This window comes from Hippocampus guttulatus, chromosome 3 (genome assembly GCF_054856545.1).
Source record: "Hippocampus guttulatus isolate MCC_2025c chromosome 3, RoL_Hgut_1.0, whole genome shotgun sequence".
NCBI lineage: Eukaryota > Metazoa > Chordata > Actinopteri > Syngnathiformes > Syngnathidae > Hippocampus > Hippocampus guttulatus.
Genome location: NC_141263.1, coordinates 25,498,828 through 25,522,605, shown reverse-complemented (window position 1 = coordinate 25,522,605; position 23,778 = coordinate 25,498,828). Strand labels below are relative to the sequence as shown.

At 43.2% G+C, this 23,778-nt stretch overlaps 1 protein-coding gene across 1 annotated transcript in view; it reads left to right on the top strand.

Annotated features, from left to right (window-relative positions):
* Positions 1–520: 520 nt before the first annotated feature.
* Positions 521–23,778, top strand: part of LOC147207971 (protein kinase C-binding protein NELL1-like) — a 126,667-nt gene continuing 103,409 nt past the window's right edge. The window contains exons 1-4 of the mRNA XM_086107672.1: positions 521–836; positions 1,239–1,367; positions 17,131–17,281; positions 22,510–22,680. Of these exons, the coding sequence (XP_085963798.1) occupies positions 782–836; positions 1,239–1,367; positions 17,131–17,281; positions 22,510–22,680 (506 nt within the window). The 5' untranslated portion in view covers positions 521–781. The remainder of the gene's footprint in view (positions 837–1,238; positions 1,368–17,130; positions 17,282–22,509; positions 22,681–23,778) is intronic.

Here is a 23,778-nt window from a genome sequence, read left to right as displayed (position 1 = left end):
AATTTTGAATTGCCACAGGCTGAAAAAAAAAATCAATCTCAATTGGGCCCTAGTTATTCGTAAATGTTGTTATTAGCATTTAAAATGATACATATTTCTGCGACCATGTTATTTCTCATGATCATTGAGAAACAAATCAATATGCGACATTTTACTTCTCTGAATATCTACCGGCATTCGCAAATGATTACGACTACAACATTCTTGACAAACCACAATTGTCCCGTCACAGGCGAGCTATTTTTAGAACAGTGGGGCCCCTAATGGGGACTAACTGGCGCCCGCGGGCACCACGTTGGTGACCCATAACCGATATGGTGTGATTACCACTCCAAATCTAAATCTCTCTCTCTTCAACTCGCTACTGTCATTTTTTCAAAAATCATTTTTTTCTTATCATTAACCTTTAAAACTGGAACGTGTGGCGGCGGGGCGGGGCGGGGTGGGGTGGTGGTGGGTGTGGAGTTCGCTAAATTATTATTTCATTCTCCACGTTTCCCCTCCTCGAGGTCAGCTGCAATTCACCAAAGGGATCAACGTCGGGAATCTTCTCCCGTTAGTGCGAGGAAGGAGTGACTGCGTGTCTGCGCCGCAACACACAAGAGCGATGCTTTTTGTGCTTTGCAGCATCCCCTGCTCGTATCTTGCTCGTGTGTGGTGGACCGTTCCTCAGTTCTCGCCGGTCTAGTCGGAGTGGGAGCCGCGCACGCGGACCAATAAAGCTGCTCGCGGATACAGCGAGACGCAGCACTCGGGACTCTCTATCGCGCAATTCCAACACATGGATATGGATATTTCCGTGGCTTTGTTATACCTTTTGCTTTTTTCCAAACCAGGTAAGAAGATTACCTCGTTGTTTGTGAACGGCGCAAAATTCGCGTCGTTTTTTTTTTTTTTAATTTCCCCCTCCACTCGTCGGTCGGAAGTGATCAGTTGAAAACATGTGATCGCGTTTGTTTGAATCACTTGCCGTTGGCAAACTAAGAGACTGCATGAGGTTACCAAAAAAAAAAAAAAGGACAACTCTGTACGACCGCGACCAGTGCGCCCAATACAGATGCTGCAAAAGGGAGCGCAGTTGTGGGCTGCAGACCAATGACGTGCATTTTCATTGCAAGAATCAAATCAATGAAATGTCTTCCAAACCACTTTAAACGCAACTGCAATTTAAGCTTAGCAGCGATAACGTGCCCTGACTGAATCTGTGCTTTTTCTTTCTCTCTCTCTCTCTCCGCCAGTTTTGACTTTCGGCACGGATCAAGACTACCAAATTGATATAATCAATGAACTTGACTTGGCAAACGCTACCTATGGAATTACCCAAGTGGCCGGGCTTCACAATAGCAGCAAAGCCTTCGTTTTTCGAGGTAAGACGACCGTAGAAGTTGGAACATCTTGTCGTGTGCTTCGCGCCCGTGCAAAGGTGCACTCACTTTTTTTCCTCCTTCACACATCCTTGAGCATGCTCTCTAAAATGACACACCTTTCAGCAAGTGCAATCAGAGTCCTTCTGTAGCAAAGCGGACATGAGACAATACATTGATTAATATTTTCATGCAGTGAAAAAAAAAAAAAAAAAAAAAAAAAGGCCTCCACGCAATTGATGGCACAAAGTACCCCTCGGGCAACAAATGCTGCACTTTGGTGCCCGTCTCGTCTCCACGCTGTCACGGGGACTCCGAGCCAACCTTTGTCTAACCTGCGATGAGATCCAGCGTTAAACAAGGCCATCATAAATACAGTCTGTTGCTGTTGCAACGCGTGGCTTGAGATGCCAGACAGGTCGGATGCGATGAAGCTTAGTCACAAGGTTTGACCTCTTTGCTGTGAAGTGTCATGTCAGAAGAAAACCTTTGCTTGAAGCGTTCCGTTGAAAAGAGAGCTGCGGATGATTTTCTGGGCTCCATCTGTACTCCCCGCGTTGTCATCAGCCGTAAGAGGATTGTGAGAGGCTATAAAAGAAGTCGAATGGGGGGAAAAAGGTGTGATGTGAAAGAAGTCTTTTTTTTTTGGTGTGTGTGATAGTGTGTTAGTGTGTAATGTGTGAGCGTCATACACAAAAGCCAAACATGTAGCTGACGGTATGTGCTGTGCGTGTGTTTTTTTTCAAGGTGATTCTCTCATGGGAGAATGGCTGTTCAAAGTGCTCATCAATAACAATGGAAACTAAATAAATCAAATAGAAAGGCAATGATGAAGAGGGCTTTTTAGTTGAAGGATGGTGGCACAAACATTGGCTGCTTGAGTCAAAATTCTGTTGCCTTGGATGGTGAGATGGAGAGAGAGAGAGAGAGAGGGACACACACACACAGACACACGCACACTGTGTGTGCATGCATGTGTGTGTGGATGTGTACACGTTTGTGAGTGTGCCAATACCTTGGACTGAATGAATGCGGATGCAGCACCTAATTAGCCAAATACGAGCCAGAGCCGTCCATGCTTGAGGAAACAGGATTCACAGCCCTACCTTTTTTTCCCCCCTTATTTATTTATGTATTTATTTACATGTACACATTTGCACACTGCTACCAACCTGCTCGCCTTATGGTTTCCTGGTTAACTAATGTTGAGATGCACCAACAAGTGCTGTGAGAAACTTCGAAGGCAAATCTAACCGTGCAGTGAAAACACCAAGTTCAACTTCAATTTTACTTTGCAGAAAGCAGATAGTTTTTTGTAGTATTTCACTTCCTGCCATTTTCATTGATTTTGTGTGTGTGTGTGTGTGTGAGAGACGACGCTACAGACAAAAGAAGCAAGAATCACACTCAAGGAAAAATTCAAAAAATATTCATTTTAAAACTCCAGTAGTATTTGAAAAAAAATTCCACTCGTAATTAAACGTTACTTATTCACAATTCAGGAATTTAGCTATTTATACATTTTTGCGAGGGAATCCAATTTTTACTCTCTGTAAAACTCACCTATTCGCATATTGTTTGTCCTCATGCCACATCTCTGTCAAATAGGAAAGTAGTGCTTTGCTCCCACCTTGTGGCATCTATATGTAGTTAGTTCTAAAACATTTTAGGGCGGTGTCAATCACTTTCGGAATTGCGCGATATGATGACTTCAAAGTCAGACAGACAGATTTGGTTTGATTTTGGAGGTTCCAATGTCCTCATTGCACAGAGAGCTATGTCTTCCCTGTTGTGTGGTCGAGGCGTTACTGTAGGTGGCGGTATTGTGCTACTCACGCGTGCGTACGCCCATCTTCAGGGTTGGAGAGAACAATTGAAGATTTGATGGCGCTGTTAAACAGACCGTAGCTAGATCAGAACTAAAAACAAAAAAAACAAAAAAAATGCAGCATCCCCAGTTCGAAAATGGCTGCAAACAGTCCATTATTCGCAGTGTGTTAAGAGCTGTGCTGGGGCCGCGCTGGCGAAGTGATGATTTATGCATGCTGGATGTAATCATGTTGTATTCTGAGCTCGCTATCCTCTTTTAGCTGTTTGAATACATAAATTGTGAAAGACCAAATGCGTGTACACTTTGCAGTGTTGTGGAAATGGCTCTAGAAAGGCATTATAGAGTTTCAATTACTGTCCAAGGTACTGTGAGAAAAGTGAGCAGGGAAAGAGACGAGAGAGGCAGAGGCGGAGCAACAGGGTGGCCAGGGCCGCCCCTTGTCACTGTGTGGGAGATTGAAGTCGACGATGAGATCATATACGAAAGCAAAGTCGCAGCAAAGAAAATGGCATCCTCGAGTCCATTAAGATCAGAAGAATATTTAGTTTTATTTCGATTCGTTCCTGCTTGATTTGGAGTGTGATGGGAAGGAAATGTTCCGGCTGTTGCTGAATTTTCTTCTATGATGGTATGATGAAAACTGCACTCCAAATTTCTGGCTATACTGAGACTGACTTTCTCTCTCTCTGACTGACTGGTTGGACGGTGGGCCTCCAGACTAACGGCAGAAGCTTTGCAGAAATCCCCGCATGTCTTTATCTCGTCGCCCCATCGCTTCATCTCTCGTCTCAAGATTATTGCGCCACTGCGCTTAATGAAAGCCCATTTCGGATAGGCGGCCGAGCCAAGCCTCCACTAAAAGGTCTTTATCTCAATGTGTGATCCGACCTTTTGATGAACAAAACGGAAAAAAAAAATGCTAATACTCTCCCGCTGAGCACCGATAATCGGGAACGAAACACAACTCGCTATTTGCATGTGGCTTTTAGCTTGTACTTTTCATGAACATGATTGCCTACATGGTGCGGAAGACAAAGTTGCAGCTCGCCTGTTTTGTGTCTCACCTTATCGGCATGACATCATTCATCACTGCTGTCCTTGGGTACAAAACGTATCGTTTTTATCCCCCGCATATCTGATTGTGGCCCGATCTCAAGGCCATACTGAAACACTTGCGATTTTAACCCTGAACCTGACAAATAGGCACCGCGGAAAAATTCTATATGAAAACAACAGAACTTGTCTTCCCTGAGGATAAACGCCACAGATAAATGGCGTGAATCACCGTTAAAAAAAATAGTTGCTTGGCCATGTTTTATTTATCGTATTTCAATGTTGGAATCACATGAATATACGCTGTGAGAGTTTTTATCTTTCTTCGATGGGGAGGACCACCGTACAATGCGGCCAAAGTTATTGATTTGCAATCATAATGCGGATCGGCATGTCGGTTTGTTCCCCCGACACAGAATAGATGTCGAAAATCTCCGCGGCATGCCGTGTCAATGTCAAATAGCACCACAGAGGAAATCACAGACTCACCCAGATGGTGCCGACAGCATTTTAGAAAAATACTGCATTTAAACTGTGAGTCAGGCTGGGGGCGGCGACTGCGGTTCACAACTGCCATTTTGCAATAAGAGGCCAGCGAACTCGACAAACATGTTGCTTAAACGACAGAAAGGCATGCAGATATATGGACGTTTTGTCGGGCCCGCTTTTTGTCGGCTCTCTGCCAGCGGGAGGCTGAACTGAGCTGCACAAACTGAACACTGGCAACAGCACCACCACTGAACCGGCTTTGACGCCAGCGCAGTGTGAAAGGGGGAACAGGTACCCTGCTTATCTCCAGCCCACTTAGGAACAAAAAATAATACATTTCCCTCAATAGTTGATGCATGCATACGCACTCATAAAAAGCACTCATACTACTGTTTAGTCATAATATTTCAATTTTAAAATGTTTTTTACACACACAAACACCAAATCAGCTGCTTTTCAATTCCTGGTTTAATTTTAAATTATCCTTGCAAAAAAAAAAAAAAATATATATATATATATATATATAAATAATGTCTCTGTTTTGACTCTATTGCTATTATACACTGCAGTTCAAATTATTCCGCATAAGTACATGAACATTTGGGTTGTCAATTTAAATCACCGGCAATGTTGCTAATTAATTTCCCAGCTAATCTTAATTAAAATAAAATGACTTCAACAGGATTTTCCACATTATTAAGCTCGTCAAAGATTTTTTTCTTTATCTTTTTGCCTGATGAAAAACGTAATTGTTCAATTCTTTGCGAAAGGAATGAAGCCATTTCTACCATTGACTCAGAGAGAGAACAATTTTGTTCCAGTGAATGTGTATTCAGGAAAATGTCTGCCAGGCATATGCTTTTATTATTATTATTATTAAGAGAGCAGCTCTTCAAATGTCCATGATGAGCATTTAGCAGGTTTTTGAATGTTGCTGGAGACCCAAGAATGATGCGGGGTCTTTCAAAGGTGAATTTCAGCCACTCCTGACCAATCTGACAAAGAGAAAGACTGAGAAACACACAAAGACAAATGTTCAAACGTTTTTATTCAGTCATGAATGCCAAGCTCCTTATGAATGGTCGGGATGATTGGAGCACTGGAATAGTTGATCGATGGTCACCATGTCGCAAACAAGGCTGCGGTGGTAGAGCGACATTTTGGGCTGGTAGAAACAGGTGCAAAATGAGTCGCCCCTATGAGCAGCAAAATATGTTTCATACGGGCCATTTCTTGTCTTGGTATGCATAAGAAGAACGTGGCCTTCAACAGTAAAATAATCCTCAGGCACATCGCGTTGTGCGAAAATACCATTGAAGCTTTTCGCTACTGCAGATGCAAAGGGACAAAGGGGCCGCAAGTATTTTACTGAGGTCTCCAAGCCGCCTCTCTGTAATCCATTTTAGTCTGTACACTAAAGAGATAATGCATAATGGGTGGCTACAGCTCTCTCTCTCTTTTTATTATTTATTTGTAGCTGTGCTGTTGTTTTTAATTACTTGCGGTAACTCGTATTTCTTTGTGTCTTAATGAGCAATTATCTTTATCAGCAAAAATAATAATCTGGATTGCAACCTGGGTGGCCCCGCAGCTACTCTGGATTCCGATAAAAAGTAAATGAACCAAACTTCAGAGCAGCACTGCAAATGTCACGGCAATATCTCTTCTGGGTCAGTTCACAAATGGCAATGGTGTCATCATCTCTCAGGAAAATCGGAAAACTTCATCTTTGAGTTGCGGCATGAAAAATGAGTGTGCTATTAACTTAAAAACAAAAAGACACTCAACTTTAATTTAAATTTGAAAACAAAGCATTGAGTGACTGACGCCAATGGTAACGGAAACCAAACAGGTTGTACCTTTGCTATATTATTGCAAAATATATCGTGTACATTTAAATTTGAATCATGATAAAAATACAGTAAGAAAGAACTCGAGACGACAACCAAAATGGCCGCATATGTGACCTGTTTATCCAGCATGTGCGAGTAAGAATTTAACCTTGTCACATTTAGTTTTCAAATAATAAATACTTTTCTTTGATTAAAAAGAAAAAAAAATCTTGACAATCACAATTTCTACAAAGAGACATTGCGTGCGTAAAAACAGCCCCCGTTTCTACCAGATTTAGGATTTGGTTTTATCCTGATTCCATTGCTTCTCTTCATTCCTGCTGAAGGATCAAATGATTGTCGGTGACACCTCACCACTCAACTTGAAAGGGCAAACGGGAAGCTAATGACGAACCCAGGTGGGAAGATGGGCGGGGGAAGGGAATACAACTCAAAACAGGCAGCAGATCAACACCCTGAACTGGTTGCCAGCCAATCGCAGAGCACACATAGACAAATGATCATCTGCGCTCACACTCACACCTACGGACAATTTCGAGTGCTCCATTAACCTGCCGCGCATGTTTTTGGAAACTGGAGTACCCAGAGAAAACCCACGCAGGCACGGGGAGAACATGTTCCTCTGCACTGTGAGGCAGACGCACGAACCAGTGGACCACCAGGCCGCCAAATCTTTTATGCGCTCAAGGTAGACGTTATCCTATTTGCGTCAGACGTTTGGAGGAATGTTTTGCTCCTTTCAACAGATGCGTGTGTGCACCCTAACACGAAGCGGGGAACTAAGCTTCCTATAAACAGAATGCAAAATGGTAATTTAAAGAGCTCAGTTTAGCTCACTTTGCAGATACGGCAGTAAAAATAGACATGCGGTGTTAATCGGGCTAGTAATATGCGATGACACATTTTTAGTCACCATGACTGCAAAGTGAGAACGAAACAGTGAGTGTACGATTCCTGCTTTTTCACGAAAGATTGGCAAACAATTGAATTTGAAGGTTTGACGACGCCCCAGCCCCTTGCAAGCGTGTCGTTTATATTTATACCTTGTTGTCTGCAGAGTGGAGTCAGGATGCATATGGCATGACATGAGCATGCCTCATGCCGCGAGGCTGCGGGCAATTCTCCAGGCTGCATGTAGCTAAGCAATGCTACGACAATAAAGTGTTTACAGTGCCACCGAAAAGCAATGAAGGTTATCAAACCTTTCATCTTTTATGTATGAGCTTCCCGGTTGTCCGACTGCTGGAGGAGGAGGCGAGACTCTGGTCCCACCTCACAGGACCTCGATGCAATCTGAATTATTCATCCTGCATGAAGGGGATATCTCTTAAAGGCACAGACGTGTCTCGATTACGTCCCTGCTGTCAAATTAAAGGCAAGGTGTAGTGATAGCCCGAAACTAAATTGTGTGTCCGTGTGTTCGTATGCGTGTGTGTGTGTGTGTGTGTGTGTGTGTGTGTGTGTGTGTGTATGTGTATGTATCTACACCGTTATGTTTGGACTACTGCTAAATATCAAGTTTATCAACAACAGCCAAAACTCACCCCGCTGAATTTCCTTCTGAAAATCAATTAATTTGACTTCTTTTTATCTATCCATCCATCTATCCATCTATCTATCTATCTAGCTAGCTATTGATCCTATTAGTTAGCTATCTATCTTGCTATCTATCTCACTAGCTATACTGCTAGCTGGTTAGCTATATATCTTCTCGCTAGCTGTCTATTAGGGGTGTAACAAATAAACAAATGAGAAAATCTGTTTTGATTTAAAATATGTGAGCGCATCGAATGCATTGAGTCATGCATTGCGTCGTTAATTACAGAGCTATTTCTTTGCGGGAAAGTCCACGTTTACAGGAATCTCGTGACTGAAATTCATTTAAATTGCAAAATGACAAGGAAAACTCATGACAATGTTCCCTTTTGAACATATCGAAGTCAATCGTAATCGTTCCATATCTATGTATCTATATCTACATGTCTCTCTCTCTCTCTCTCTCTTTCTGTGTATATATATATATATATATATATATATATATATATATATACACACATACACACACACACACATATATAATGAACATTGACTCTGTGTCAAGTCAAGTCGTCATTTACTTCAGCATAGGAAGACGCGTCGAGCTGCTGCCGCCACAGACTTGTCATGTCTCCGGGGGGTAGAGGCAGGGCTGAAAACTGAGAGTCACTTTAATGAAAGCGATGAAGGCTTTTTCCACTTTTGTTGCTGAAGGCTTTTTGCACTAAAGGTATGAATAGTAAAGCCGGTACACACATCCCATCATTAGTCTTTTCACTTCAATGCCTGAGCAACAACATTTCGGAACGTATGATGAGACCAAACATCAACTGTGTACTACAATCATGAAAGGCATACGCAGGAAAAGGCGATGCTGCCAGTGAATGGCTCAAAAGGCCCCAGAACATTTTTGGAAGAACAAAGACTTACAGAGAAGACGGCAGTTGCACCCCAACCCCCCTTTTTTTTTTCTTCGATATTTCAGAAGCCGATACCAAGCTACTGACTACAATAGAACTAAGTTGTTTATCCCACAGGGAGTTCGAAATATTTCAAAAATGACGCATCTGTAGTCTGAGTAACAGAGAAAGAGTGATTGAATGCTTGTTTAACACTTCTCCTGAGACAATTACCAGCAAATTTCACCCACCTCACCTGAATTCTCACCCTGCCTGCAAACAGCTGAATGAGCAGGAAAAAAAGAGCACCCGCAACCTTCATTAAAAGCGAAAGCGTTCACTTGACAATGCAAAATGACTGAGAACTGTTGATATGCCACCGGAACACTGCGCCTCGGGGAATGGCAATCCACCCAATTATGCTTGAACAGTCCATTGTTGCAGGCACGCATTCTTTTCTAAACAGGATCAACACACTCACTCACATTAGTTGGTCCCATGATGACAAAAGAACAGAGCAATTGAGCAGAAACCATCTTCCTTTTTTCTAACTGAATACTCATGCAGAGCGATCATGCTGAACATTCACAAATTCCAGTTTGGAAGGATCATGGGCCAAGAATGAATTTCGAGTTTGGAAGGATCACGGTCCGAGAGTCAATCTCGGCCGTTGGGCAGAAATACTCAGCAGCACAGTCATGTTTTAGCCAACTACCTTTCAGACCCGCGCTAATTTTCGATTATTCGATTATTATCATTTCCGATAGGTCCTTCTTTGTTCGTGCTTCTTCTGTTCACAAATTAGGCCAGTCATGCCTAACCAGTTTGCCGGGGCATATTAGTGTACTGTGAGAGCGCTAACGGTGTGCCACGGGAACTTCGCAAATTTCACATAATTGGTGAGAAAACTATTTGTTAATTTTTAAAAAATGTATCTTTGTCCATCTATCTATGCCAGCAACTTATAGTGACAGAAAGAAAAAATATCTATGAGGTGGCAAAAAGTATGAAATCGACATATCTATCCTATTTTGGTCATAATTTTGTTTGGTGGTGTGCCGTGTAATTTTTCAAACTTCAAAAATGTGCCTTGGCTCAATTAAGGTTGGAAATCACAAAATTTGGCATCGAAATTCTGCACCAATATTTTTAAAATCTGACCGATTCCGGCAGAACGAATGTTAGTCGTTTCCCGGTTCTCGATGACCAACCCTATTTATCAGACTTGATGCTTGTCTTTCCCGCAAAGTGGTCTGCTTCTCTTTTATATAAGCGGAAGAGAAATTGTGTTAAAATATGCAAAAGAGTGCAATTGATTTTGCGTGGCCGTGTGTGTATTGCAGTCAGCACCGCTAAACGTCTGACCGTAGAATCGCCCCTGCTCCACGGGGTGTCGTGACTGTGACGCAGACGCGCTAACCGCTATCCCAGCGTCCTTGATGACCAATATGTATATTTTCACACCCGCAAGGCAAATGCAAATCCTCTTGGCATGTCTTCATGTCATTTCGACAGCGGGGCTTTGAATTAGCGGCGTCACAGTCACAATCGAACGGCGACGTTTTATGTGATACATGAATGTGGATGTGACATGCTTACGAGTGGGGCGTGTCATGCGTTACGTCTTTGGCGAGACTACAACTCGGCTAAAGAATCACCTCTGAGTGACCTTTGCTCGTATTATCTCTCCCCGTGTCTTCTTCTCCCTGTATGGCGTGTCCTTATCGCATCTCCCGTTGCTGCTCTGCATGCTGCACATGCCGCACCACCTGTCCGCCCCTCCTCTCCCCCATTTATCTCCATCCTCTTTATAACATTACGGGCTGGAAAATGTTGCAGAGCCCTTGGAATGATCAACAATGTGGCTGTTGTGAGTACGTGATGAAGGAGCCCGCCCATCAACATGATTGCATGATGATTAGCTAATTTGGAGATTGGTTGCTTTATTCGATATTTAATGACGTGGTGGTTTACAGCTCTCGAGGGATGAGAGCCTTTCCGGGCCTCATCCCGCCATTGCATGTTTCAAGAATGCAGAGCTTGGCTAATTGAGATAAATGGGGACTTACAGCAACTCTGAGGACGGTTGGTGAACCTGCTGGTTTGTTCTGAGCAGTCAGGGTGGGTTTCAGAAGGCAAATGGAATTTAGGGTCTCTTTGAGCTTGAAAAGATTTATTCCAGTCATCAAATTTAGAAGGTAGCAGTTTACAGGAGTGACTTGTCAATCCTTTTTTAAAAAATGGGGTGAAGAAAATCTCAGTTCAATTCTAGGTGGAAATGACGATTAAAATAAACCACCGCCTCCCTCAAACAGCACCGATTAAAAGTGAACATTCCAGAGACGGGCAACTAGCAGCCCGCGGGCCTCATTCGGGCTGCATGCCTACTCATGGCTCTCAATTAATTTTGGAAAGTGGAAATGTTGACCGCAGCTGGTCAATTTGAAGTTGTAATAGCAGTGTTCGGCACGAGATGACAGACAACACCCAAAAGGAACAAAACTGTCAATCTCCCTCAGAAGAGCGAGCAGGTCCTGGCCAGAAGCCATGGCCAAATTAGCAAAGATGGGCATTCCATCACAAGGACGGAAGTGGGTTTTCGTACATCCCTTTAATCAATCTTCCCGAACCGGGTTAAGCATGTGGTGCCGGGAGGCAAAATAACAAAGCCAGAGTGTTGCCAAAAACGAGATTTTCTTCATAGGCTATTTCATCTCAACGGTATTTTCATAGCAACGCTGCCACCTAGTGTACAGTCAGAGGACAGAACAAAGTGCCTGCGGACACCCATTTCACAATCGATCAATCGAGCCGGTAAACAAAGTTGGCTGTGTTGTATGTCTCTCGGTTCCAGCCCACCATGCTAATGGCTAGAATTTCTAAAAGTAAAGTTTTTCTTGTAATTATTATTTCATTTTATCATAGTCACTATTTTTGTGTTGAATTACTAATGTTGAGTTGCTTATCACTATCGACATTCAATATCGAACGAAACAGTGATGTCATGTTGCATGACTCTACGGCAAGCGAGAAAGGACATATTAAATTATGATTGTTTACGTTACTGTAATGACAGGTTTGGTAACAATTAAATGCTTACAGCGTCACTCTTATTTATTATAAATGAGAATTTGAAATTTGGTATGAATCGTAGTGATTTTAGCAAGCATCATGAAAGTTTGGCATCTTTGATTTGCTTTCGCGGGCCGCATAAAATGAAGTGGCGGACCAGATCTGGCCCCCGGTCCTTGAGTTTGATACCTGTATCGTACGAGGTGTATGGTCCGATCTGCCCTGATTAAAAATTGTGCCCCCTCCATCTTTTAAATTGCCCATCCCTAGTTCAGAGCGTCTGTTTGTGGGGTGTTAGAAAAAAAATGATCAAATTTATTTTCATGTAATGCCACCTGGCTACACTCCGTCTACTTTATTTTTAACAAATGACATACATAGACAAACGCGCACAATATAGTATATACGTAACAACATCAAGACAAAAAGCTTAAGAGACACAGTTTGCATTCAAAGGGAGTAGGATGAAGTAAAAACAACTCGACTCGCGTGTACCTCCGAGCATTCGTCTACAAACAGATTCACCTCCGTAGAGAAGAAAATGTAGCCCGTTTATTCTCTATCTTCTATTCCCGCGGCTGTGGTTTTGCATCAAGGATCTGCCTGATTGTTCTTTAAGTGACAGCCAGTGACTCGCTCTCGCAGACGAATGGCCTTAATTCTTCTTCCTTATTTCGAGTCATCCAACAGCACTTCGTCTGAAGATTGTGGAAAAAGATTCGACGACATCGTCAGATGACGCCCTCTCGAGATCTTACCTCATTAGGTCTGAGACACGCAACATGACAAACTGATTACCGAGCAGAGAGCTGTTTTTTTTTTCATGTTTACATACAGGTTGTTTACTTGCAAAGGGAAGGATCCTCAACCAAATCATCAATGTTTTATCAATTCAGAGTGATGAATTTTTCATCAGCTGGGAGATTCTTCAAATGTGAGCCATCTTAGGGGAGGCGTGCTGAGAGCTTGACAGTGGTTCGAGGCTTCTTGATATGCGTGCCTTCAAGTGCTGCTCTCTGTCTCTTTTGTTTTTGCATGAACAATGTTAACTTTCTTTGCCATTCTAAAAGCCTCGTTTGACATTTTTTGCCATTCTGCTGTATATTGTATATTATTGTGCAGAAATAAACGACATAGTTTTTTTTTTTTGGGGTTGCATCAAATATCTACCTATTCAGCCGTAGTCAACGTGACACGCCAACTGCGGTTGGCATTTTTATTTTTTTATTTTTTACCGAAACGGTTATTGTGCCTTTGTTCCTGACAAGAATTTAAAGCCACATTTACATCGCAGCTTCATTCACAAACTTTTTCAGTGCAAGTTCCATATGCTACCCTCCTTTCACATGACTTTTTTTAGTCCCACTCTGTAGTTTGTCTCTTCAGTTCCAGCTCCAACCCCGTTTTCAGCCCAAACCTTTAACTCTTTCCGGCAAAGCCCCCATGAGCATCTGAAAAACAGGCTAGCTCCTCGGGGACAGTCTGCTGTGGACTAGATGCGTGGCTGACACGCTGGCTCAATTTGTGTGTGTGGACGTTCCCAAAATAAGAGAAGAAAGACCAAATGACATTTCAAAAAGAAGCATAAATGGTTTGGCGTAAATGCTCTGCAACTCTGGCACAGCGCAGATGCCAGAGCGTGTGCTGTGAATGATCTGCAAAAATCTAGTCCACTGGCCCATCGTGCACAAATCTCATCTAAAAATAGACCAGAAAAAACCAACTTAGTTTCCCAGTGTATCAGTACACCGCAACAGATTGTGTGTATTCAAGACTCTAGAGAATGATAGTAGTGCTTAGTTTATTTTCAAATAAAATCCAATTTTGGAGTTTCAAGCACCCCCCCCCCCCCCCCCCCTACATTGCCTGCCCTCTTAGCTGCAGTTGGTTCCTCGGATCAGCTGTGTAATAAGTTGTTGATGCCCACATGCAGAGAGCTTTTTCAATTTGCAATGTTCACGGTGCACAGTATAATTTAGAAATGCCAGTTGAGGTGAACAAAGGTCAGGACGAGATTTGGAAGATCACAAAAAAAAACCCCTCAGAGAAGAGAAGGACCACATCCACAATTTATTTTCCAACAGAGTGTGTACAATGAGCAAGTGTGTATAATTCTTGATTCCTCAAGTATTTTGTTGAAAGGTATACATATTTATTGTGCATGTTTTCAATTGTGTCAAAATCATGCATTATGTGTCTCGGTTAAAAGAGATCTTGTCTGCCAGGATGATTTTTGTATTTGTCTGCTTTTAATTGGCTATGACTGAGATGTTGAAGCCAAGAGTCTTGAGTCAGTCTGCTTGAGAGTCAGTCCCGCCTCCTGCTTGCCTCAGGGCATCGCAGACATTTTTATTTTATTTTTTTGTGGGGGAAAAAGCGACAATGCAGAAGGTCTCCCAAAACATGGATGGCGCTTCTCGGGCCTCGCCTGCGCTGCACCGCGGAAAAGTCTTCAGTTTCAGGCACTCAAAGTCAGAGTATCACTGTACTAGTGTTAAACTTGGTGTTGAGTTTCAGCATCCCTTCAAGGCAAAGGCCCCAAAAAAGGGCTGCCAGGGATGGTTGGGTAATTATTGTATCGCAAAGATGGGAAAGGAAAGTTCAGTCCATCATATGTGGAAGGCTTACTTGGCAAACTAGCATACGTCATCCACGGGATATTTCAAAGCAAGCCTGAGGCAGCCCCGAACTGAAAAATGATCATGACGTATAGTTCCAAGCCTGCTCTTAAATGCAAAGAGAATGGATTCACAGGAGAGAAACAAAAAATCTGCACCTTTTTCTCTTTCTGTCGACCGGAAAGTATTTTGGAATCCACAAATGAACTCTTTACTTTGAGGCTGCCTGAATATTTAAAGCTATAAGTAAATAATGAGAAGAATGATTTCAATTCCCACCAGTTTGTCACCGAGGACCTAAAATTTGGAGTCTTGTAATGTTTCCTCTTTGTACTTTGCTGGCCAAAGTACAAAGAGGAAAAATTACAGACAAAGGAACTGGTAGAGCAACTGGATACTTTCAATAATCAATCCAGAATAAATAAGATTCTTTTGGAACATTTACAGTGTGTCACTGCTACAATTTTCTGATTAAAGTGGCTATTTGACAAATGACCTTTCACGCCTGTATTTAGTATTTTTTTTTTAGCTTTTTAAAAAAATTGTTTTGCCTGTTTAAAGGAATGTTTCTGAATACACACATTTTGCACATTGCCCAATAATGCGTAATAATACATGAAAGCTAAAAATTGTTTTGTAAAATGATTTCACAAAGATGAATAATTTGACTTTCAATTAAGGGTTTTGTTGGACAGTATTTTGTGTCTGACTAGTGTGTATGTCCTAATCCTATATTCAGCCAGTGAGTATATTGTGTGCAGTATCCGTTTAAGCACTGTAAACACGAGTCTCCAGGATGCAATATTAACCCCGAGGCATTTTCTTGTCAGATGTTCGGTGGAAAAATGACCGTCTCAAAACTTCCCCCGAGCACACTTTGTGACCTCAGAAAATAATCAATCATTTTATTTTTTTTTTGGGCTGCGACACTTTGCAGAGGGCTCTTCATTTTCGGTCAGACAGAAGCTAACTACTTCCATGGCATTGAGCAAAGTCTTTCGGAGCAGTTAAAAAGGCCATCTGTAAGATTTAGCCAAGCTGTGGGCAGACCAGCTCGACTTATGATTACAGTGATAAGTTGGAACTTAAAAGGAGCGGAAAAAGGTCCCCCCCCCCATGCTTTTCTAGTCTGCTGGGCCAATCTATCTGCCTGCAGTCACTGTTTCCGTCTGAGACTGAGATTTATTCTTTATTTTGGCCATGAGACGTGCATCGGTCTACAGCCGAGACTGTGTGGGTGTGCCGCTTAGCTTTTGCTCAGATCTCATGATCAGGATTATTTGAGGTTTCTCAAGGTCCTTTTTCCAATAGTTCCTTTTCCTTATGCACCTTATCTGATGGACGGTGTCAATAATTTAATGGCTGACTCCACTTGAAGACTTAAGACAGACATGGAAATTAAATGAGAGACAGACGTCTGCATTAAATACAGCAGTGCTTTTTTTTTCTAGTTTGTTTACTTTAGCGAGGAACACAATTACGGTCATCAAGGAAAGGTTGTGAGGAGAGCCATGTTGCATGGTTTGGACATGATAGCGATGATCAGAAGACAGGAGCTGTATGTGGCGGAGACGAAAATAACTGAGCTTCTCTTTGAGAGAGAGTGATGAGGATGGGGAGGATCAGGAATAAGAAGTGAGGGGGTTTAAGGATGTGGTGAGGAAAGACTTGCAAATAGTTAGACCAGAAATTGTAGGGACCGCAAATACTGTATTGTGCTTGCTCGATCCGCATGAATTTTTTTCAATGATTTGAATGCACACATTTTGAAACCTCACTGATGGCTTTTTGCAAACATTTGTTCAAAAATAATAACTACTAAAGTATCCATTTTGTTTTAATAAAAAAGCAAGAAAATATACAGGTATCTGTCATGCAAATTGAATATAGTGTTCCGGTTAGTCTGTCACCATGTTTTTGCGAGCTAAAAATATCAGGTCATCCCCAGTTCACAGTCAACTGCCACGACTGATTCTGTGGACCAACTTCAAAAGGAAAGTTAAATTAAGTGTTGAAATACATGTACAGTATTACTCAAGGTAAGAGACAGAGCGCAGTCGGAGCTCGAGTGGTTATCTTGGTGATTGATACATGGAAACTTTCACTAATTAACATCATATAAGATACTTGAATTGCGCCATGTGGCGCAACACTTAGCGGCTAACGCTAACAATGCACTGAAAGTATGCTAGTGTGTTGCAACTCACTAGGTCATTAGGCTTGTCTTGTTGGCTGCCTGTTGTGTACGCGTGTTTTATAATAATTAAAAGAAAAACAGTGTCGTGGCAGATTGTGATTGTGTACATTCACGATTACGGTTGTGTTCCTTTGTTTCACTTTGTGAGATTTTATCTATCCTCGCAAATTGAGCGTGAATGTATGAGCTCATGATTTGTCTACGTTTTTCTTCTTTAGATGTCGGAAGAGCCGTTCAAGCACCAGCACACATCGCAGAGAAAGTCATGCAGCTATTCAGGAGAAAAAGTGAATTCACCTTTTTGGCCTCCATCCAACAGAAGTCCTCAACGTCAGGTGTCATATTCTCCATCCATGAGTCAGAACACAGGTAATCCATCCGTAATCCTCTTCATTTTGTCCGCGGCTCCTTTCTGGCACAACTTTACGGCAACGGATTAGCCTTCTCTCTTTGTAATAAATGGAATGAATTGTCATGCTCTAGTGGTTTGCAGGTGGCTGTTCTAGAGGTGTACTGAGGACTGGCGTTGAAGATCACCTATTTTGGTGTCATTTTTTTTATCAGTAGTTGATAGGGGGAAATTGAGTGGCCCGGGATAATGCAGCATTCGCTTGGCGCTGCCCGGGCCGAGTGATAAGCTTCTGTGTGTGTTGTGTCTGTCAGAGTCAAAATTCTAAGCCTGATGATATTGCTTATCACAGGATGTTGCATAAACAGCCATGCAGTTCAGGAAATGGCCTTGCACCTGAACTTGTACAAGTACATGTGCACAGATCAGCCTCAAAATGCTAATCTCCTCCAAGACCTGCTGCACCCCGAGCAACGCGGTCAAGCCCAACGGAATTTTTGCAGTGTGCGCGCGGGGGTTCTGCTTCTAATTACGAGTGGATGGCTACTGCTGCAAATGTAATATGCTTCAAGGTACAAAGTGCGATCTAGTTGGTTGCCATACCAAAAACAGTATATATGGCGTGTATGGAAAGGTGTCTTGAAGAAGACTCAAACAGTTTTTGCCACATTTTGTCTTGAATTCAATGGACATTGTGATGCTCCTTTTGTGCCATGGTCACCAGAGAGCAGTGGAGTACATCCGTCCATTTTCCGATCCGCTTTATCCTCACAGGATTCGCGGGGGTCCTGGAGCCTATCCCAGCCCTCTTCAGGCAGTAGGCAGGGGACACCCCGAACCAGTCGCCAGCCAATCGCAGGGCACACAGAGACGAACAACCATCCGCGCTCACACTCACACCTAGGGACAATTTTTGGAGTGTTCAATCAGCCTGCCATGCATGTTTTTGGAACGTGGGTGGAAACCGGAGGACCCGGAGAAAACCCAAGCAGGAACGGGGAGAACATGTAAACTGCACACACAAAGCACTGCACTGTGAGGTCGACGCGCTAACCAATGACCCACAAGTAGAGTACAGTCATGTGGATATATTGTACATTAGACTGTCACAGCATCTCTGTCGTTGTGAAAATATGGACTTGCAATCCACCCACCCTAGCCCACAAGTGTGTTCTTTTTTTTTTTTTTTTTAGTCTTGGACGCTTATTCAAATCCAATTGTCAAAACAGCACAGGAAAGAGGAAAAGTACAATTGTTGTCCACTTGCAGACAATTAGACCTATTGTGATCTGAATACAAGTTAATTCGGGTGAGATTATTGGAACATGCTACTCATGTAAACAATGACTTGCATGGTCACAGATGAGTGATGAAAAGACACTCAAAACACACAGATACGCTACCTCGATTCGTCATCGGTCTATGGTTGTAATGACAGCACGGTGGAGGTACGGTCGCCGCTATGACATGCATAAACTTCCACGCCGCCATGCTGGCTGGGACTGTTTTGATAAAAGCCGTTGCGAGTCGGACTTCAATACCGCAAGTGGACACTAATTGCAGTCAGGGAGATGGACAGAACCTCCAATGACCCGATGCTGACTTATGTTCCTCTGTGAACCTGTGAATCCTCTCCGAAGGCCCAATTAGAGCATTAGTTCAGACCTGTCATTCGACTACTTAATAATAGACAGCTAGCTCGATCATGTCGGCTGTGCCGTAATTCTCTCTTGTCGCCTTGCTCTTCGTATTTCTCACTGTACGGTCCAAGCATCCTCTTTTCCCTCCCGCCTCCTCTGCCGGGCTCAGCTACAAGGAAATGGCAATTTTCACTCATCCTTCACCCTGTTCATCCTCAAAGTGAAAACAGCGTTTTGAATGCGAGCGTTTCACAGTCCCCGCTGCAAAATCATAACGGCCTTTCTTCCGCTTCTTTGTGCTGCTTTGTTGGGGCTGTATATGACAAACCGAAACCATTTCTGTCCAGTCAGCACTTCTCCTCAGTCACCCCTGTAAAAACACTTCTTGTCACTGATTGTGGCAATGGCTCTGTGAGAACCAAATTCAAAGCTTGGTTTCTCCACTGCTCGAGACACAAAAGATGCACAGCGAGTCTCTCTGTTGAAGTGGTCCGCACTCGTCATTCTCAAGGTCTGCGAGCCGCTCCCATTCATCGGTTCTTTGGCGTAAGGTGCCGCGTGTTAAGGATGAGTCACATGAAGTTGAGCTTGACAGAAGTGTCGAATAACACTGCTGTAATACCTGTCGACTTTAGTTAACAATACAGGAAGCTTACCGGAGTGCTGGAGCGGAAGGTAAATACTGACAGAAAACTTCTGTTAACGATAAATAGTTGCCGGTGTGTTGCCGGTACGGCCCCAGCGCAATGTTCAAACAGGTACACAGGCAAGCTGACATACGTGCAAATGACGCGAGTGTTAGGAACACGTTCAAGTGGACATGGCTTGAGGAAAATGACTTGAACGGAGATTTTTTTGTCCGACGACATTAGAAAGATCGACAAACCTGGTAACTCAGTTAAAATTCTATATATTACATGCTGTACATATATTTGTTTTTTCCGGAATTTTCAGGAAAGTCCACTTTCATCTCTAGTCATTAAAACGTCCAACTCTTAAAATCTCAATCGACTTTTTGTTTGTATCCGGTGCAGTGCAGAGACATTCAAGAGATTTCCTTTTGTTTTTTTCATTGTGTGGCAGGCCATGTTTATTAGAGCTCGCCAGTAGATTATTCCCCCTCATTAAATATTCCCTATTACAACAGCTCCGACTAAATGTTCTATAAAACAAACGCCGGCTGTGAAGTGGAGTTAATGGCTTTGGTGATTATTTCATGAGTCGAATCAAGATAAAGGTGCGTCTGCCCACTCGGCGAATCCAGTGAAGCCTCGCTAAACTTTGACGAGGCTTCCATCAAGCGAGGAGAGGAGGCTGGCGAGCTTTTATGATGGCTTTACTCTTCACTCAATGCAAATGAATCTTCTCTGGCTGACAAGTATCATTGATGGCGACGAGCTGTCAGGTCAGTGGCGGGCGTAGCCACGCGGTGATGTAGTCATTTCATTTCGAGGTGATGACACGGTGCTTGATGACGCGGAGCTCGAGCCGGCCCGCCGTGACTTTTATTTCCATCGCCTTTATCTGTGATGCGCAAATACACACGCGTTGGTGCTGTTGGAACGCTATCCCTGCGCCATGCGGGCGGGCAATGCGACTTTTTCTGACACGTAAAGCACTTCGTTTTGACACGTAATTTACTTTGCTTTGATCTAACGTAAACACAGTGTTCATGTGATCTAATTATGAGCCTGGCCTGAGTGGGTGGTGATGGGCCAGCATTAGCCGTGTCACAAGGGTTGATCTTCTTGATTATATGTGATGAGCTAGGCCTCCCCCATTTCTTTCTTTCTTTCTTTTTTTTTCTTTATCCGAGTGAATTGATTGATCGCGACTCAGAAAAAGGCACACATTCATGCGCTGCATTTCAAAACTATGTTTGTTTGTTTCTCTGTATTTGATGAAAACTGAGAGCTTGAAAGCAGAGCCCAACCTTTGACATTTGAATTTATTCTTTATAATCTCGAGTCGACTTGGATAAAACTCGTTCCAAGTTCGCTATCGGGAAGATGATCGTGTCTTATATTTATTGGTGTTGTCTGCATCGGGGGACTGTTGACTTTTTCTCAGTTTCATTCAATTTTTCCCAACAGGAAAAGGCATCAGTCTACTGCAGCGTAGCCCACATTGATATTCACCGGGAAGGGTACACTCTCCCGCGTCATTAATATACATGATACACTTGAGCTTTTGCTATTGAATGGGCTTGATTCCAGTGCCGTTGTGCGTGGGTTCTCGCGTACGTCAGTATATCGGAATTGGCGAGGAGGCTGCTCACTTTGGGCAATGTTTTGTACGTTAGAAATCATTTTTCAGTGGTTCTGTCGTTTAACATGTCCGCGTTGTGCCAAAGGTCCCACTGTTCAGGTCACCTGCTGCCACGGGGAGGCTAAAATGCCAAGACTCGTTGCCTGCAGCTCTGAAGCGGCTGCCGCGGCTGGCTGCCTCCTAATTCAGCATGGCTCATGAGGCTGCACACAATGCAAAAATACAGGTCAAGTGCCTGAAGTTACAAAATAAAAATGGAAATAGCAGCTAAGAGAGTGAAGGGAATATTATTTTTATTTATTGATTTTACAGTTATCTTTTCGTGCCATGCTCCTGTTACAGTTTGACCTAAGGCTACAGTTTGGGCAGGAAATCCTAGACAAGAGCTGAAGGGAAAATACTGTGCTTGTAGTTTAGTCTTGTAAAGAACAGCACCGATTTTTTTTTCTTTCAAATCACGTTGTCCTTTATGTCGCTTGAACAAAAAAATTACTCGGATTTCTGCATAAATGATGTTCTTCGACAAAATGTCTTGGTAAACTTGGGAATCCATTTTTCCTTTGATGATAGCAATCTGTCCAGGCCCTGAGTGAGCAAAACAGCCCCAAACCATGATGCCCCCTCCAACATACTTCACAACAACGATGAAGTTTTGATGTTGGTGTGCTGTGCCTTTTTTCCTCCTTCCTAACGACTCAACTTTGGTTTCAACTGTCTACACAATATTTTGCCAGTTTTGCTGTGGGACATCCAGGTGATGATCTTTTGCAAGCTTCAAATTTGCAGCAATGTTTTTTTTTTTTTTTCTGGACAGCAGTGGCTTCCTCCGTGGTGTCCTCCCATGAACTCCTCTCTTGTTCAGTGTTTTGCGTATTGTAGATTCGTCCATTGAGATGTCGGCATGTGCCAGAGATTTTTGTTGAGAATGTTGTTGCATTTTTACACACTTGGACAAAAGTGGTGGTACCCTTTGAATGAATGAAAGAAAATGTTTCCAGGAAAAAGATGGACATGTTAAACTAAATTGTGTCCTGTAGCCAGCGCAACAGGTGTCTTCAAACTTATGTCAGCAAAGGTAACCTGTCCTTTCTGGCATCACTGCTAATGCGTGCACCACAATAAACGTGGCCCAGAGAAAGCTACGATGACAACTGTCTGTACAGATGAGAAAGAAAACTATCAACAAGCAGGTTAAATGGAATAAGATTCTCCAAACTGTTTGTACGAGTCTTAATTCATGAAGCTGCGCAATTTCTTCAGGAGTATGTTTTCGTTCCTCCGAGCTGAACACCCGGCCTCGGAAACAGTGTTTGACTTTGATCCTCTCCCCTCACCTTTAGCTACTTTGAACTGGAGAGCAGCGGCGTTCGAGAGGAGATCCGCTACCACTATCGCTTCAAGGGCAAGCCCCGCACCGAGTCCTTCCCCTACCGTCTCGCTGATGGCCAGTGGCACAAAATTGCCCTCACTATAAGCTCCTCCCACCTACTGCTGCACGTCGATTGTAACAGGTACCCCACACACAGCACACACTTAACACTTTGGTAAGATAAGATAAGAAAACCTTTATTCGTCTCGCAATGGAGAAATTCCCAATTCACAGCAGCAAAGTAACTGTGCCAACACGAAGCCATTTTTACTGCTGCCGCTTTTTGATAGGGCACATGAGTTGTGGCTCACACACACACACACACACACACACACACACACACACACACACACACACACACACACACACACACACACACACACACACACACACACACACACACACACACACACACACACGTGGTTCACCCAGATTCCGCGTTCCATAATAAAGTGGAAGTTAACAATAATATAATCGCTCATTGATTGGGCGGTCAAGGCCCTTTTCTGCAAGAGCTCTCCGTGGGAGCCGATCTATAAACATGCTCTTCAAAGGTGATGATCCCTCTCAGTCGTCCCCCTCAGCCCCCCCAAGAGTCAGGGAGGCATCGCTTGTTGCTTGTGCACTCGTTGCAAGACCGCCACTCAGCGGCGCAAATTTGAGAAGTGCGAACGCCTCTGTCATCCATCCAGGATGAAAAGTCGTATGATTCACAGGGGTTGTGTTGTCGTATTGATTTTTTTTTTCCCAGCCGCCTCTTACTCCCATCAAGCCAGAGCTCTGTCGATTAATTATAGCTGCAATTTCTGCTTGCCGTCTCCATTCAGAAGATAAAAGCCGGCAGGAGGGGGCTGTGAAGAAGAACAGATGAAAACATGACTGTTTAAAGTCGTCTTCAGACTTTTCTGCTCATGTGCTGTTGTTGGGCGGCACAGGTGACAAGGGGTCCAGAAATAAAACACAAATCCACATATCTAACTCTCACAGAGTCCACAGCGCCCTCCCATCATGAGTACACTACTAGTAAATCGCGTGCTTGTGTACCTGCTTGATCCAAGTGTAGGTTCGCTACTTTATTATTATTCTTGTTTCCTCCTGCTAACACAGTCATACCTCTCCAGCAGCTACTCACAGTACAGTACTCACAAAACATGGTATCAGGAGTGGTTTTGCAATTTACTCATTAATGAGGAATGTCTCAATTGCTTCAATTTTATTCGTCATAGACACTGAACCTCCA